Below are 16,696 nucleotides of genomic sequence, written 5' to 3'. Positions count from 1 at the left end.
TAGCCCCAGCTGTCCTGGAACTCACTATGTAGACCAGGCTGGCTTCGAACTCACAAAGATCCACCTGCCTCTGCCTCCCACCATGCGCCACCATGCCCAGCTTTCAGTGTATTTTTAATATTAGTGCAGTGTCTGTATCTCATCTGATGCTCAATGTTGACAGGGTTAATCAAATAGCTGTATGAAGTTTAATGTCTAATGAATGGTATCACTGCCTGATAATAGCTAAGGCTCACTGAGCATTTGCTATGTGATGACATAGCCTTACCTATTATCAGGCAGTGATACCATGCATTAGACAAACTGTTTAAGTGCTTTGCAAAAATTAACTCAATTCTTGAAAGTTCTTCAAGTGGCTACTGTTGTTATCCCACTGTGTAGATAATGAAATTAAAGTACAGAAATTAAGTCATTTGCATAAGATCTTATGACAGCAAATGGAAGAATGGGGATTGTAACTCATCTGTTACTTGCTTGTCTTTCAGACACCCAAAACTTCTGTTTGTTTTTGCAGTGTTGGGATCCTGATGCTTGGCAAGTGCTCTTCAGTGAGCACTGTCTCTAACACATCAATGCAGCTTAAGAACGCAGCTATTGTGGCATAAACACATTTATTAATGCTTTGACAATGATGGTAGTGTCCTACTTGGCATTAGTATAAGTTATTTTCAGAAAGCACTTGTAGAGCCCCCCTTCCCCTCTTGGGCAGGGTTTTGCTGTGTGCCCAGGTTGACCTCAAATTCTTGGTCTCAAGCAAATGCCTTCCTTTACCTCACTGAGTAGCTAGACTATAAGCAAACACCACTAAGCCATCTCATGCCCCCCTCCCAAACTGCATTGTGAAGTTATAACATTATGAAGTTATTTATTATGTGTATTGTGTATGTGTGTATGTATGGGAACACGCATGTCACAGCATGGTATAGCAGTCAGAGGACAACTCACAGGAGTTGGTTCTCTCTACCATGTGAGTCCCAGCTTGGCAGCAAGTGTTATCACCCTCTGACCCATCTCACCAGCCCAGTTTTTATCTTTTTAAGCATTTGTATTTAATGAATGAGGGAACTGAAAGAGCTAAGTGATTTCCACAATTGCATTGTACATGAATCCTGACTTAAGTCAGATCTATCTGATTCCAAAGTTTGGTCCTATAACCATTGTCATATGCTATAAAATTATCTTTAAAAGTTTTTGTTAAAGCGGGGCTGGAGAGATGGCTCAGCGGTTAAGAACACTGACTGTTCTTGCAGAAGACCTGGGTTCGAATCCCAGCACCCACATGGCAGCTAACAACTGTCCGTAACTCCAGTTCCAGGGGATGCGACAGCCTCTTCTGTCCTCCGCAGGCATTGCATGACACAGGTGCACTTACCTACATGCAGGCAATACACGCATACATATAAGAATAAAATATTTTTTAGAAATCTTTTTTGTTAAAGCGATAATTCCCTAGGTATATCCTCGACTTTGAGAACCAGCTACATTTGGGTTTCTGTTTGCTGATTGAGAAGTAATTTATTCTAGATTTTTTGAAAATTTGTTTTTGTTTTTTGTTTTGTTTTGAGACAGGGTCTCCCTTTATGTAGTTACAGTTAGCCTGGAACTCTCTACGTAGACCAGACTGGCCTCAGTCTTACAGAGATCCAACTGCCTCTGCGTCCCAAGTACCAGGCTTAAAGGTGTTTACCACCATGCCCAACTCAAAAAAATTTACTTTTAATTATTATTTGCTTATTTTTGCTATAAGTATGAACCAAAGACAAGTTCAGAAATGCTAATTTATTTGTTGACATGGAAAGATAATTATGAGAAGGTAGATTATTATTAAATTAAACAGTTTAAGTTCCCTTTCTAAAAAGAAGCTGTAGGACCAGAGAGATGGCTCAGTGGTTAAGGGCACCAGCTGCTCTTGCAGAGGACCCACATTTGGTTCCCAGTACCCACATGGTGACTAACAACCATTTGTAACCCCAGTTCCATAGGATCCGACACCCTCTTCTGGTCTTTGCAGGACTTGCGCACATGTGGTGGGTGTGCTTCCACATATTCAGGCACAATACTCATACACATAAAATACAGATAAATAAAATTTTATAAAAGAAGCTATACATATAACAAAATACTGACTTTTACCCTTGGAAACTATTAGGGAGTTATAAAATTCTTGCTACAGATTTTTAAAAACATTATAGTGTGTTATTCATAAATCAGGATTACTTTGTTTTCCCTTGGTAAGAGTGAATTAGTAGTGTATTTTACAATTGTATTCCAGTTCTATAATTTACATATAGAATCAGTGCGGTATTTTTTTTGTTGGTTTTTTTTTTTTTGAGACAGGGTCTCCCTGTAGCCCCAAGCTGTCCTGGAACTCACTACGTAAACCAGGCTGGCCTCTAACTCACAGAGATCCTCCTGTCTCTGCCTCCCGAGTACTAGGATTAAAGGAGTGTGCCTGGCACACTTGCCTGGCAATTTTTATGATTTTTAAAAAATGTCAGTATAAGAACTTTAAAATGATTAAAGATTGTTTTTGGCTGGAAACTGTATAGCCCAGGATGCCCTCAAGGTTATGATCACCTTGCCTCAGCCTCTGAGTGCTGTTATTATAGGCACCACTACACCTGCCTTGACATTTTAGACATCTTAACTGTAAATAACCCGACTGGCCAATTTCCCTTTTACATAGTGATTCTTCCTGCAATCATCCCCCAGGAGCTGCAGCGGGCCAAGCAAGAGGTCCTTTCTTTACGAAGAGAAAATTCTACCCTGGATGCTGAATGCCATGAAAAAGAAAAACATATTAACCAGCTACAGACAAAAGTGGCAGTTTTAGAACAGGAAATCAAGGATAAAGACCAGCTTGTTTTGCGAACAAAAGAAGCATTTGATACAATCCAAGAACAAAAGGTCTTTTGGAAAATTTTTAAAAAGTAAATTGATACCATTTACAAGTGATGCTTTCCCTAGATAAACACAAATGCCTTAATCGTGTTGTTTTTTAAAATCAGGTGGCTTTAGAAGAAAATGGTGAGAAAAATCAGGTACAATTGGGAAAACTAGAAGCTACAATAAAGTCATTATCAGCAGAACTTCTGAAGGTTTGTTTTAAAAATTTAACAGAATATTACTATTTCATTGGATTATGAAAATATTCACGTGAAGTTCTTTTATAGGCAAATGAAATTATCAAGAAGTTACAAGGGGATCTGAAAACTCTTATGGGTAAATTGAAACTGAAGAATACAGTTACTATTCAGCAAGAAAAACTCTTGGCTGAGAAAGAGGAAATGTTACAAAAGGAACAGAAGGAATTACAGGATGTTGGACAATCTCTCCGAGCCAGAGAGCAAGAGGTAGTAGCTACTCTTTTCTATTTTTGTGTTGTGACTTAGTATAGGGTATAACAAGCTTAAAATTTCCACTTTGTTGTATTATGACAATTGCTTTGGCCTTTTTTCCTTAAAAAAGCCCCCACTAGATTAGACAGATGTTTATAATACATTTCAGTTTGCAAAGTTAGCTGTCATTACTCATATACCTTGATTCTCTCTCATAGTAGGATGTACTATGGGCTGGCTCTGTTAGCAGGTTTGTCAACTCTTGAGTCTAAAATGTTATGAGATGAAGCTTTCTAGCTCTAAGGATCAAGTCATACTCATATTTAAATATTTCATTACACAGCTGAGCTAAACTTATTTTCATTTAGTACTAAATAGTAATCAGTTATTTAATCATATACATTTGCTCATTTAACTTTGACTTATTGTGGTAATTGATATGTTTCAGGTGTGCAAATTGCAAGAACAATTAGAAGCTACAGTTCAGAAACTTGAAGAAAGTAAACAGCTTTTAAAAAATAATGAGAAGTGTAAGTATGTTATTTTTCTGTAAATGAGGCTAAATTTTTATTTAAATTAATAAAAGGGTAGGTAGCAGATGTGGTGCCACATGCCTTTAATCCCAGCCAGAGAATTGCAGATTTCTGAGGTTCAGGCCAGCCAAGTCTACATCCTGAGACCCTGCCTCAAAAAAAAAAAAAGGTGACTCAAGATATTTCTATATACAGTTAACTTCTGCTATAATTTTGCTGTTTTAATGACCTTGCTATAATAAATTGTATCATCTGTCCTACAAAAGTTTTTAAGAAAGATGCATCATGAGTCAGTAAAGCAAAGTTAAGTGTTAAAATATTTACTGGGGCCAGTAAGATGGTTCAGTGGGTAAAAGGTACTTGCCACTAAACTTGATAGCCTGAATTTGATCCCTGGGACCCACATAGTAGAAAGAGAGAACTGACTTCTGTAAGTTATCCTTTGACCCTCCACACATGTATACAAAACAAATTGCAAAAAAATCCTTTTTTTAAAGAATATATTAATTAGAATTTGCTGTTTAAATTCTCTACTTTTTAAAAAGAGTAGAGTAATAATAGTAATAATTTAATAGTAATAATATGTTATTTGAAATTAAGGAATTAAATGTTTATCAAATATTTTCTCAGTTCCAAGAGCTAGGTATCAGACATAGGACTGTTAACTTTAAATATGTTCTGTAAGATGGTATTCTATAAGCACAAACTCAGTTTTTTTGAATAGCGAAATATGTGCTCCTGAGAACAGAAGTCATCTGTGACTGTTGCTATAAGCATCTTTGATTACAAAAGTTTATACAGCTTATATTTTGCAATTGTGATATATAAGGTAGTTGTAGAAACCCAACATTACAAAACAAAAAAACCAGCTGGGTGAGGTGGTGCATGCCTTTAATCCCAGACCTTGGGAGGCAGAGACAGGTGGATCTCTGTGTGTTTCAGACCAGCCTGGTCTACATAGGGAGTTCCAGGCCAGCTGGAGCTACAGGAAGACCCTGTCTCAAGAAAAATCAAAACAAAACAAAAAAAAGCTTAGAGTTGGGCATGAGTGCTAGGCTAGCCTGGGCTCCATATTGAAAACGCTCTGAATAAAAAACAGTGTGGAAAAAGTGCGTATTATCATTTTAAAATACTTTAAAGGATTTGAAAAATAAAAACAGTGAAATAGAATTCTCTGCTTCTACTTATTCTCTTATTTAAGTAATCACATGGCTAAACAAAGAACTAAATGAAAACCAGCTAGTAAGAAAGCAAGATGCACGGGGCACCTCTACCACTCCACCTGCGCATTCCAGTAGCAGCACCATCAGAAATGGAATTTCTCCTAGCCTGAATATGGTAAGATTTCACGTAAGATGTGAGTGACGGTAGTGAGTTTCCTGTAATGAACGTGTATTGGGGTGTCCCCATGACTTGGGGGATGATAGTAATATAAACTGGAAACCTACAATTATTTAGTGCTGAAGTAGACTGTAAGTTGCCCTTGGAAGTGGGGCATAGGCACACCTGCTCTTAATAAAGAGGCTGTGTTTCAAAAACATTCTTCGTATGTGAGTGTGTATATATGTCTGTGTAGTGTGTTTACATGTTCATATGTGTGCCCGTGTGAAAGGCATACTTTTAAAAACTGTTCTGAGTAAGAAATCATTACCTAAATATCCTGAAAAATGCTGAGTGTGGTGGCATATGCCTTTAGTTCCAGCTCTTGGGAGGCAGAAGCAGGTGGATTTCTGTGAGATCGAGGCTACCCTAGTCTACATAGCAAGTTCCAAGCAAGCTGGGACTAGAGAGAGTGCCTCAAAACAAAAGCAAATAAATTATATGTATCTAAAGTACACATAAACATGCAGAGAGAAAGAGATCATTTATAAACTGAAAGAAGAGAAAGTTCAGGATTTGGACTCAAGTTTGGAACTGTGTGGAAAAGGCCTACACTGATTCTATCAGTAATTAGCAGACTAAAAGAGGAGGGCTGGCCCTGTTAGCTGATTTATCAACTCTTGAATCCAAAATGTTATGAGATGAAGCTTTCTAGCTCTAAAGATCAAATCATTGACTTTTTCCTTAAAGGAACAGAATGGAGCATAAGAAGGCAGCTAGCTCTTCAGAGGCAGGAGGTAGCCTGGTGTTAGGAGATGACGCGGCTGAGGAGGTACTAGGCACTTGCTGACTAACTTACTGGCTGTAGGCTCTCAAGCCGAACATAACAGTTTCACAGAATATCATCACTAGATAAGGTTGCCTGATGAATCAACACAAAAACAAGACCACTCTTTAATCAGATCCAAATATAGACAAAAATTGGCCAGACCACAAAAAGAGCCAACCATCCTGTGCTGGTTAGTGCTTCCTTAACTACTAACTGTGTCGGCCTTCCTGTATTCTTCTGTCCTGTTAGGTAAAATACATTTAGATATTCAGTTACACATTTACACTTGCTTTCTTAATAGCTTGTGATTAGTAATAAATTCCCACTTTCTTTAATCTTTCCCTTAAATTGCCTGGCTTGCCTAAATCTAGTTAGTGAGTTAAAACCCTTTTAATACTTACTGGGATTCCTCCTGGTTCCTCTGGTGTGCAGTCCCCATTGCATGGAACAGTAATCTCAGTTTATACACCAGAGGTGTGTTCCTGGCTACAAAGTATTGTTACTGATTGTAGAATTTTCCTTTTTCTTTTTGAGACAGGGTCTTCCTATAGCTTCAGGTGGCCTGGAACTCGCTGTACACCAGGCTGGCCTTGAACTCACAGAAATCCACCTGCCTACGCCTCCCAAGTGCTGGAATTAAAGGTGTGTACCACCATGCCCGGCTCTTTTTTAATTTTTTTTTTTTTTTTTTTTTTTGGTCTTTTTGAGACAGGGTCTCCCCATAGCCCCACCTGGTGTGGAATTCACTATGTAGACCAGGCTGGCCTTGAATTCACAGAGATCCACCTGCCTCTGCCTCCTGAGTGCTGTGCCTGGCTAATACTTTATGTTTTTAATCATTTTTTTGTATCTTTCTTTTTAGGTCGATAGTAGACTGACTTACCCGAGCTGTGGCATTGGCTATCCTGTCTCCTCTGTGTTTGCATTTCAGAATACCTTTCCTCATGCAGTATCTGCCAAAAACACCAGCCATCCAATTTCAGGACCAAAGGTAGCCAAATTAAGTGATACTTAAAAAAAATGCAGGAACTTACTGGTGTACAAGTTTCTTCACCTTTTCAAAGTTTGTTTGGTTAGCTGTTACATGTTACATAATACAGTAGCTGAATACTGAATATTTAGCTATGTGCCTAAAGAAATATGTACACTGTATGCTTTGTAATGTGACTTCGCTGCTGATGACCCCGATACCAGTCTGCTTGATTCCTTTTATATACCTACTCAAATGAATAAAATCAAACCAAGAATACAGTTTATTGCTGGGCTGAGTCCTACTCACCTCTCCATTTTCAGTCAATGTTTTGTTTAAGTCTACTGGCCTATTAGATAGGATGATTCTCTTCCAAAATCTAAGGGTTTTGTAGGGCATATTTATAGCTAGCACATTTAAATTACAGTTTTGCAATGTTGTCTCAGATGGTCTGACAAGCAGTCCTTTCCTTCTTGATTTGTTAGCAGTGGTTTTTTCTGTTCACTTGATCTGTCATCATTAGTATTACTAATGTGCCTAGTTGGATGCTCTTGAATAAATGGGCAAAATGGAAAGTCTTTCTTATGATTCTTCTGTTTGTCTTGTTTTGAGATGTGTCTCCTTATGTTGTGCTGGCTAGCTATCCTGGTCTCTCCCTAGTCCGTAGAATTACAGGGACAGACCATTGTTCTTGACTTTTCAGCATCTCTCTCAATATCCCTTGCTTTTTTAGAGTTTCATTTATTTATTTTAATTTCATTTATTTACTTTGTGGGGGGGTTAGATTTAACTATTTCTATTTTCTCCATCTTCAAATTTACTGATTTTTTTTTCTGTGTATGTATGTGTATACATACATGTGTACATGCATGTGTAGTTCTGGGGATCAAACTTGGGCCCTTGTATATGATAGGCATGCAACTGAGTCATAGCCCCAGGTGTGTGTCACTTTCTGCCCCTGGCCGTCTCCCCAGCCCCAGCCATCTCATTGTAGTTTTGGTTTGTATTTCCTTAATGCCTAATGACATTGAGTATTTTTTCCAGACTGGCCATTGTTATTTGTTTTGGAAAGTGTCCATTTTCTTCATTTGCACATTTAAAGTCAGATTTCTTGTTTTGTTGCTTTTAGGGATTTGTATAGTCTAGGCACTACTAGCCCTCTCTCGAATGATTAGATGGCAGCTGTCTTTCCTTTGTGGAAATCGCCTCTGCTCTGCTGATGGATTCTGTGCCTGCAGAAGCTTGTATTTAGATGGAGCGTCATTTGTCAGTTTTGGCATCTCTTCCAGGTTTTGGAGTTCAGAAAACCAGTTAGTCCAGTCTCTTAAATCTTTCTTGTTTTCCCTCTACTGGTTTCAGAATTTCTGATCTTACATTAAAATCTTTTAATCCATTTTTAGTTTAGTTTTGTTTTGTTTTCTAATAAAAGGAGAGAGGGTCAAGTTTCAGTCTTCTACAAGGGAATATCCAGTCTCAGCAGCACCATTTCTGGACAAGGTTGTCCTTTTTCTAATGTGTGAGTTTTGTCTTGGCATCTTTGTTAAGAGTTTGTTGACTGTAGCTGCATGGGTTTATTTCTGGGTTTTGTATTCTTTTTCATTGGTCTATGCCTTTTTTGATGCCAATACCATGCTGTTTTGGTTACTATGGCTTTGTACTGTGTCTTGAAGTCAAGTATTGTGATGCCTCCAGCTTTACTCTTTTTGCTCAAGATTGCTTTGACTGTCTTGTGCTTTTGTATGAATTTTAGGATTATTTTTTTCTATTTCTGGGAAAGATATCATTGGGATTTTGACAGGAATTTTATTGAATTTGTCAATGAATTTGGTTAGTGTGGACATTTTAATTGTTTTAATTTGTCCAACCCTAAATTTAATGTTTTAATTTCTTCTGTTTTAAATTTCACTGTGGAAGTTTTGTGCTTCTTTAGTTGTGTTTCTAGGTGTGTTTATTGTTTTGTGGCTATTGTGAGATTATGTTTATGACTTCTTAGTATATATTTTGATTTTATAGCCTGCTTTACTGAATTCCTTTTTTAAAATTTTTTTTATTTTATGAGTCTTTTGCTTCCATGTATATATGTGCACCATGTATGTGCCTGATGCTCCCCGTGGCCAGAAGAGGGTAACAGATCCCCTGAAATTGGAGTTACAATCACAACTGTGAGCTGCCATGTGGTTTCTGGGAACCTAATCTGATCCCTCTGCAAGAGTAGCAAGTACTCTTAACCACTGAGCCATCTCTCTAGCCACCTTTACTGAATTTCTTTCAGTTCTAACAGTCATTTTGGTGAAATCTTTAGACTTTTCTTAATGTTTATATCTTCCTGATAAAACCTCATAGTACATTTTTTCTTATATGCTGATATTTTATCTCAGATTGTTTATATTCTTGATTATTTCAAAATTTAAGTTAAAATATCTTACTTACAATCCTTAAATAAACATAGTCTCCAAAAGCTCTTAAAAAGCATGGATTTTTCAGAAAACACAAGGTAAATGAATTCTTGTTACGCTTGATTTTTTTTTTTTGAGACAGAGCCAGCTATAAGCTCTTGATCCTCCCAGCTCGGCTTCCTGGGTGATGGGATCTAGGCATGTGCTGCCATACCCAGCCTGGTCAGTTCCAGTCCTGTAACTGCATGTTATCATTTCAAAGTAACTCTTAGCAGTCATTTTTAAGCTTTTTTGGTGAGGAAGTTGGACTCTTATTATGTCTGAAAAGAATGTGCTTCTGTAAAATAGAGGTAAAACCTTTATTCTTACAATCTAGCTTTATCAGGAACTAAAACATAACAACTCATCTCAGTGTGGAAGTCTCTGGTCGAGTTGAGTTACATGACTGTTTTTCCTCTTCATAGGTTCAGTTTAACTTGCAGTTTACAAAACCAAATCCATCATTAGGAGACAGTCAGTTGGGAGCAGCTGTTAGTATGCCTTGCTCAAGCGATAAGGAAAAGTAAGTACTTGCTAATGGTAGTTTGATGTTTGCAGTTGTCAAAGTCATTTATTTTTGTGAGTGTTTGAAAGCTCTGATGCCTGCTGTGTGAGACATGTTTTTTAAAAATATTTTGGATTGATTCCAGAATTTCTTTTTTTTTTTTGTCTTTTTGAGACAGGGTCTCCCTGTAGCCCCAGCTGTCCTGGAACTCACTGTGTAGACCAGGCTGGCCTTGAACTCACAAAGATCTGCCTGCCTCTGCCTCCCGAATTCTGGGATTAAAGGTGTGTGCCACCACGCCTGGCCTTTTTTTTTTTTTAAATGTGCATGTGTGTATTGCCTGCATGTAGGTAAGTGCACCTGTGTCGTGCAGTGCCTGCAGAGGACAGAAGAGGCTGTCGGATCCCCAGAACTGGAGTTATGGACAGTTGTTAGCTGCCATGTGGGTGCTGGGATTCAAACCCAGGTCTTCTGCAAGAACAGTCAGTGCTCTTAATCACTGAGCCATCTCTCCAGCCCGATTCCAGAATTTCATAAAATGTATTTTGAGCATATTCAGAACCCCTCCCCCCTTCAGCCCTTCCCCACTGCTCCTCCATTATTACCCTTTTCCTTTCCTCCCACCCCCCTCCCCCTTTCCTTCCCTCCAGGAGCACTTGGCACAGATTGAAATCCATAGGACTTTAAAAAAACAAAAATTAAGTAAATTTGGGAGACATTTTAAGATGCAAGCTTGAGTTCCTTGAGCTATAAAAAAGTGATTTCTCGTGCTTATTGTTTTAAATTCTAGGATCCCATTAGATGTATAAGATTTTCTTATGTAAGTGAAGACTGCCCTTTTTAAAGCTGGGTGTGGTACCACAAACCTAAGAGGCAGAGGCAGGTAGATCTCTGAGTTTGAGGCCAGCCTGGTATACAGTGCGGTAGTCAGGTCAGCCAAGGATGCATAGTAAGACCCTCTCTCAAAAAAAACAAAAAACAGACAAGTATACAAAAAAATCCTCATAGCTTACCCATCACACCCCACCCTTCTCAACCTGATTGTGTGACCCAGGGGCTCTGGTTTTCTAATTTTTCTCTTCTAGTGTAATACAAGAGCAGCTAGAATGTACTGTGGGGTACAGTACAGACAGAACTGTGAAATTGGTCCCTAGATAACAGAAAGCAATGCCAGTTTGTAACCAGCATTCATTATGTAATATGTATTAATGTTTGATAATAATCATTGTTGAAACATTGTTGAAGAAATTTTGAAGTTCTGGTAAATGGAGAAAGAATCTTGGATGAGATGATTCATGTCTATAATCCAGCACTCTGGAGACCAAGTCAGGCAGACCACACGTTTGAGGCCAGCCAGGGCTATCAAGTGAGGCCATCTCACAACAAAAAGAACACTCATTCATTTTAAATGTAGGATATTAATTGTGAAATGGTCATTTCAAGCCATTTATATATCTTGTATTGCATTATTATTTTATCACTTATGTGCTATTTAAATTTTAAGTTCATATAATATTTTTTATTGAGTTCAATAAACTGAAGATACGATCTCAGTATAAAGCAGTGTAACATTATGGCTAGTTATATGTGTTTTTTCTTTCCCATACACTGAAATCCAGCATACATACATTTTGCCCCTGCAGCAGATTAATTTGAATTAGTCACATGTCAACTGAGCAGTAGCTGTGTGTGCCCAGGACACTATACAGTGTTAGTCTAGGCCTCGAAAGACTGACTGCCTTCATGCTAGGGAGGATCCAGCATGTGTGGAGGTCACTGCACTTCAGAGGAAAGGTGACAGATTAGGCTGTCTCTGCAAGGGACGAGGGGCAGTAGCTGCTGGCCAGCAGCTAATCTCATCTTCCAGCATGCATGTCTCCTCCGAGCCACCTAGGACCTGCCCACCAGTCACTTCTCCAGTTCTACCATTAACCATAAGTCTGTCCATTCTACCTCCGAAACACTCAGCCATGGTTTTGGTTTGGGGTACTCTGTGACAGCCTTATCTGATTTCCAACATCTAGTGTGGTATCTCCTAAAGTTTTCAGGGTGCACTTCTGATCGTACATAGTGCGCAGTGCACATGGGACTTCTCACTTCAAAACAACCTGTCAGCTTTCCTGCCTAGTTTTCTAGTGTAGCCACAACAAAGGACCATTTAGGGTTGGATTTAACCGAAATGTAGTGTCCTTCGCCGAGTGCGAAGATGCACTCCTGTAATCTCAGTGCTTAAGATGCTAGAGGCAGGAGGCTGCCAAGTTCAAACCCAGCCCGGGCTACATAGCAAGCTTGCAGGTGGTTTTCCGTTTTTCCGTCCTTCTCTGTGTCTATCACTATGTAAAGTCTATAGTCCTTATTCCAGTTCTTAGTGTAGTTTAAAATTATTCTTTTTGGGGAAGGAAAATGTTAATATGCAGATAAATTATTATTTGCTTCAATAACTATTCCTTTTGGGGAAGGAAAGCATTAGCAGGCAGGTAAGTTATTACTTGCTTTAATCGTGTCATGCAGTGCCTGAAGAGGCCAGAAGAGGGCATCGGATCCACCTGGAACTGGAGTTAGCTGCCATGTAGGTGCGGGGAATCAAACCTGGGTCCTCTGAAGAACAGCAAGTGTTCATAAACGCTGAGCCAACTCTCCAGCCCCTTATATAGCATTTCTTTAGTGCACCTGTTTTCCACTGACAGCAGATGTGGAGTTTTCCACTTGGGGTGTCTGTAGATGTGATGTGTGTGCTTTGGTATTTTGGAGCATTTTGTATGTCAATTAAGGACGTGCAACATACGGAAACATTGAAAATAAAATCAGACTTTAAAATTTTACCTTTTCTTGAAGTGGTGAAAATTCAGGATTGGAATCCAAATACTTGAAGAAAAGAGAAGATAGCATTCCTTTACGTGGACTCAGCCAGAATCTATTTAATAATTCAGGTGAGGAGATGTGTCTGGACTAGGTATTGTATTGTACAGTGCATGGAAGTAGTAACAGGTTTTGTTCTGTCCTCTTTTGCAGACCATCAGAAAGATGTCCTGCTGGCATTACAGACATCTTCCAAACCCACAGTACTCCCCTCCACATCTTCAGCTTATTTCCCTGGGCAGTTACCAAACAGTTAAGGCCAATATCTTTTATTTGACAGTTTAGAAACTCTAGTGGTTTAAAAATGCATCAATACCAGTACCAGTTTTTACTTGAGTTCCTATTAAATCACTTGGAGCCTTTATAATACTGCCATTTATGGCAGACAGAAGAATGAATTTTGGGAATTGGTAAAGATTCTGAGTAAATGGTATTCTTTGGTATGTGAACAGGGTGTTTCATAAAGTAACACCATGAACTCTTATCAGTTCTAAGAAAAGAGTTGATAATGGATACGGGACATCCTAATCATAATGAAAATCTTAGAAAAAATGCACTCTGCAGGGAAAGTAATGTAACAAAGAAGGCAGTGCTACCTTTTCATAGCACAGTAGTTCCTAAGTGTGCCATCCAAGGATGCTGAAATTGCCATCACTTATGACTGTTGAGATTTACGGTAAAATTCTTAAGCTATTTTAAATGAGTGAAATGAATTAAGCCCTCATAGGAAATGTTTCCCTTGAACATTTGATCTGTGAAACAAATTTCATATAAAAATTTGAAAAGTATATTTACATGACTAAAGTGCTTAGTCATTTGAACTGAGTCTATAAGATTGTACTTCCCGAAAGTTTACACTCATCCAACTTTTCTCTTTAATCTGTTTAGCAATGTAGTTAGCTGCATTAATGGCATTTTAAAGATGACACCATACAGAATCTTCACTGGAACAACATCATGAATACTCATTGTAATTTTTTTGTAGTGTCAAAACTTGCACTCATTTTAGTGTTTACTTAATAAAGCAGGCAAATTAGAAGTTACAATTTTCTTTCCCACTAACTAAAAACTTCCAAGAACTATTCCTTAGAAATTAGTTTTTTTTTTTTTTAAACCTCACCCAGTATCCTAGGGGCTCCATTAGTGCCCTAAATCTTGTTTGAAAACTGCTAATGATCACGTGAGAGTTTAAAAATCATTTTTAGGTACATTATACAAATGAGGACATTTATAGGATAACCATGATGAGACAACATATTAAGATGATGAGACAAGGACCTTTAGCCTTACTCTTTGAAGGTGCTTCCATTGCAAGCTTAAACCATGATTTATGTAGAAAATTCAGTGACTTTTTCCTCCATCATTTAGATAATATTAGTAAGAATATTGTTACAATTACTTAAAAGCACTTATTCTAAAAAGAAGTCTGCTTTATGGAACTGTGTTGTAAATACTGTGTAACACACATAAAGCATTGTGGCAGGGTTTGGAAGGGGTATAGGACATACAGCTTTTTCTTTTTTTAAAAAAAAAATAGATAACCTATCCTTTGCTATTTATATATCCATGTGGAAAATTCAGTTTCCTATCAACTTGTTACAAGACATTTTGTATTCAATGTACAAACATAGTGTGTGCTACTTCTTTGCTCTACCTCTTGAACTTTTATTTGAAATTGTTTTGTAGTATATACTTGTATATGTGTTAATAATCAAAATGTTGATATTAATGTTATTTCTATAAATGTGACTTTGTTAATAAAGTACTGAAATTCGGGAACTTGATATGTCAAAAGTATATTTAAAACAACAAAAAGAAATTGATCTGCAACATCTGTTCTTAGGAAATGAAGTACTTTTCATTTTTGTCTTTGAGGGAAAATAAATGGGTTGCAGAAGGGAGGAAAGCACTGATTTGCTACTATAAAAATGATTCTGGTAATAAAGCCCAAACAGACCTATAGGGACTCACAGATCAAGACTTTTTTAAAAAGAAAAAAAATCATTAAAATATTTAATTTTATTAACAGAATATTTACATTAAAGACCTTATTTAACCATAGTGAATGTTCCAAGTTTAAAAAGCATTAGGCAATAACCACACACAAGATGAAAACAGTGTAAACTATACAATACTTTATGTACAATTTTTACAAAGTAACACTTTTTTAAATAATATAACTGGACACAAAAATATACACTTTAGAGAAATTCACATCAGTAATTGTATAAAGCTCTCTTCTAGGGTCCTGAAAATTTAGGACAAACATTAGCTCTGTAAATAAAGTGTTACTGTGACAGTCCTGAAAGGCCACTATATATATATTTATCTACATTATAGAAATCACATTTGACATTTTCAAGGCTACCAGCTTTACTATATATTTTAGATTATGTATTCAAGTGTTGAGGTTCTTAGGATTATGCAAACATTAAAAGAACAGTGGTATAAGAAGCAGAACAACTCTGAACAAATTTGAGCCAGCATTTAGGTTTACAAGCTGACCACCCCAATTTCAGTTCTAATGGCTGATATTTTCATACTTCAAAAACAGTAGTGAATAATGCTTTAAATAAAGAAAATTATGGCAAACAAGCTTGAAACATGATTCTGATTTAGTACAATTTTCTTAAGTTTTTTTAAAAATGCAAACAATTCTTTACCATTTCTTTATTCTAGTGCATCTGCATTAAGGCTTTGAATTATTTGACCCAAGATTTTATAATATCAAAATCTGACTCAGGATTTGCAATGTTAAACGAACAGGTCCACAGCCATACTACAACTCTGCCTCAGAGTCAGCATAAATAGAGGTAAAGCTCAACACCTTAAGGAAATGGTAGCAGAGACATATGCTAACAGCTAAAGAGTTACATACATAATTTTTAATTAAAGGATGTATAATAAAACAGTTTAGTGGCAAGAGACTGGTGCTGATAAACAAAAGGTTTCTTTTCAAAAGAAATTGTAACATCTTTGGAAAACTGTCCGGTTCTTTCTTTAGTTCCCACGAAGTTCATGCAGATACATTTCTTAAGACAGTGTAAGTCCTTTGCAGATGGAAGAGGAATGTGCATCCAGAACTACAGGTGAAAACTAAGACCTGGGTGCTGACAGGTCTTCCTGATTCCAGTTGTCACACATTTGTGTCCTGGAGTAAAGGTTCTTTGGCCTCTCCTGGCGCTTGTGTACTGTGAGGATGGCTGTGACTACCACAGTGCTTTCTCCAACTACTGGACCGTAAGCTTAGATTAGTGTGCTCTGGAATAAACAAGGCAACGAGCAGAGCCAGCAGGACTGAACAGGCTCCAAAGAGGAAGGGGGGGCCAGGGATGATGGAATTCTGAAGAAGAAATAATAATTAGATTTATTTTCTTATTTTATTTTATGTGTATGAGTGTCATGTCTGCATGTAGGTATGTGCACGTGTGTGGTGCAATGTCCACGGAGGTCAGAAGAGGGTGTCAGATCCCCTAGAACTGGAGTTACAGACTGTTGTTAGCTGCCATGTGGATGCTGAGAATCAAATCCGGGTCCTTTGCAAGAGCAGTCAATGCTCTTAACCGCTGCTTGGCTGGGGTAGAATTCTTGCTAAGTCAAGATAACTCAATCTCTGTATTGGGTAAACAATCCATGTGGTTTGGCACTGGTAGTTTCAGTTATAAAGAGGGAAATAAGGCAAACAAGTGAACATGGCTGACTTCATACAACTGTGACACTACAAAAGGCTGGGAAAAACAAAGCAGCCGTGTAGGGACCCACTACAGAGCCATTAATTTGATAGAGTACCCTTGAATAGCTGGGCATGGTGGTACATGGATCTCTGTGAGATTGAGGACAGCCTGGTCTACATAACAAGTTCCAGGCCAGCTGGGGCTACAGGGAGACCCTGTCTTTAAAATGGCCA

The 16,696-nt window shown here is 37.9% G+C and overlaps 2 protein-coding genes across 2 annotated transcripts in view; one reads left to right on the top strand and one right to left on the bottom strand.

The window, feature by feature from the left end:
* The window catches only part of Sass6 (SAS-6 centriolar assembly protein), a gene marked incomplete at its 5' end in the record, with an annotated part of 26,632 nt that extends 10,760 nt beyond the window's left edge, over window positions 1-15,872 (top strand). The window contains 9 exon segments of the mRNA XM_008833696.3: window positions 2,713-2,907; window positions 3,009-3,098; window positions 3,174-3,353; window positions 3,787-3,868; window positions 5,073-5,209; window positions 6,883-7,011; window positions 9,851-9,948; window positions 12,766-12,860; window positions 12,943-15,872. Coding sequence (XP_008831918.1) covers window positions 2,713-2,907; window positions 3,009-3,098; window positions 3,174-3,353; window positions 3,787-3,868; window positions 5,073-5,209; window positions 6,883-7,011; window positions 9,851-9,948; window positions 12,766-12,860; window positions 12,943-13,046 — 1,110 coding nt within the window.
* The window catches only part of Mfsd14a (major facilitator superfamily domain containing 14A), a gene marked incomplete at its 5' end in the record, with an annotated part of 26,040 nt that continues 24,114 nt past the window's right edge, over window positions 14,771-16,696 (bottom strand). The window contains 1 exon segment of the mRNA XM_008833695.1: window positions 14,771-16,132. Within this exon segment, the coding sequence (XP_008831917.1) occupies window positions 15,926-16,132 (207 nt within the window).

The sequence above is a fragment of the Nannospalax galili genome, unplaced genomic scaffold (assembly GCF_000622305.1).
Source record: "Nannospalax galili isolate Female #2095 unplaced genomic scaffold, S.galili_v1.0 scaffold255, whole genome shotgun sequence".
In the NCBI taxonomy this organism is placed as follows: Eukaryota; Metazoa; Chordata; class Mammalia; order Rodentia; family Spalacidae; genus Nannospalax; species Nannospalax galili.
Note: the sequence above shows the minus strand (reverse complement) of the source record. Positions and strands in the feature narration are given on the sequence as shown.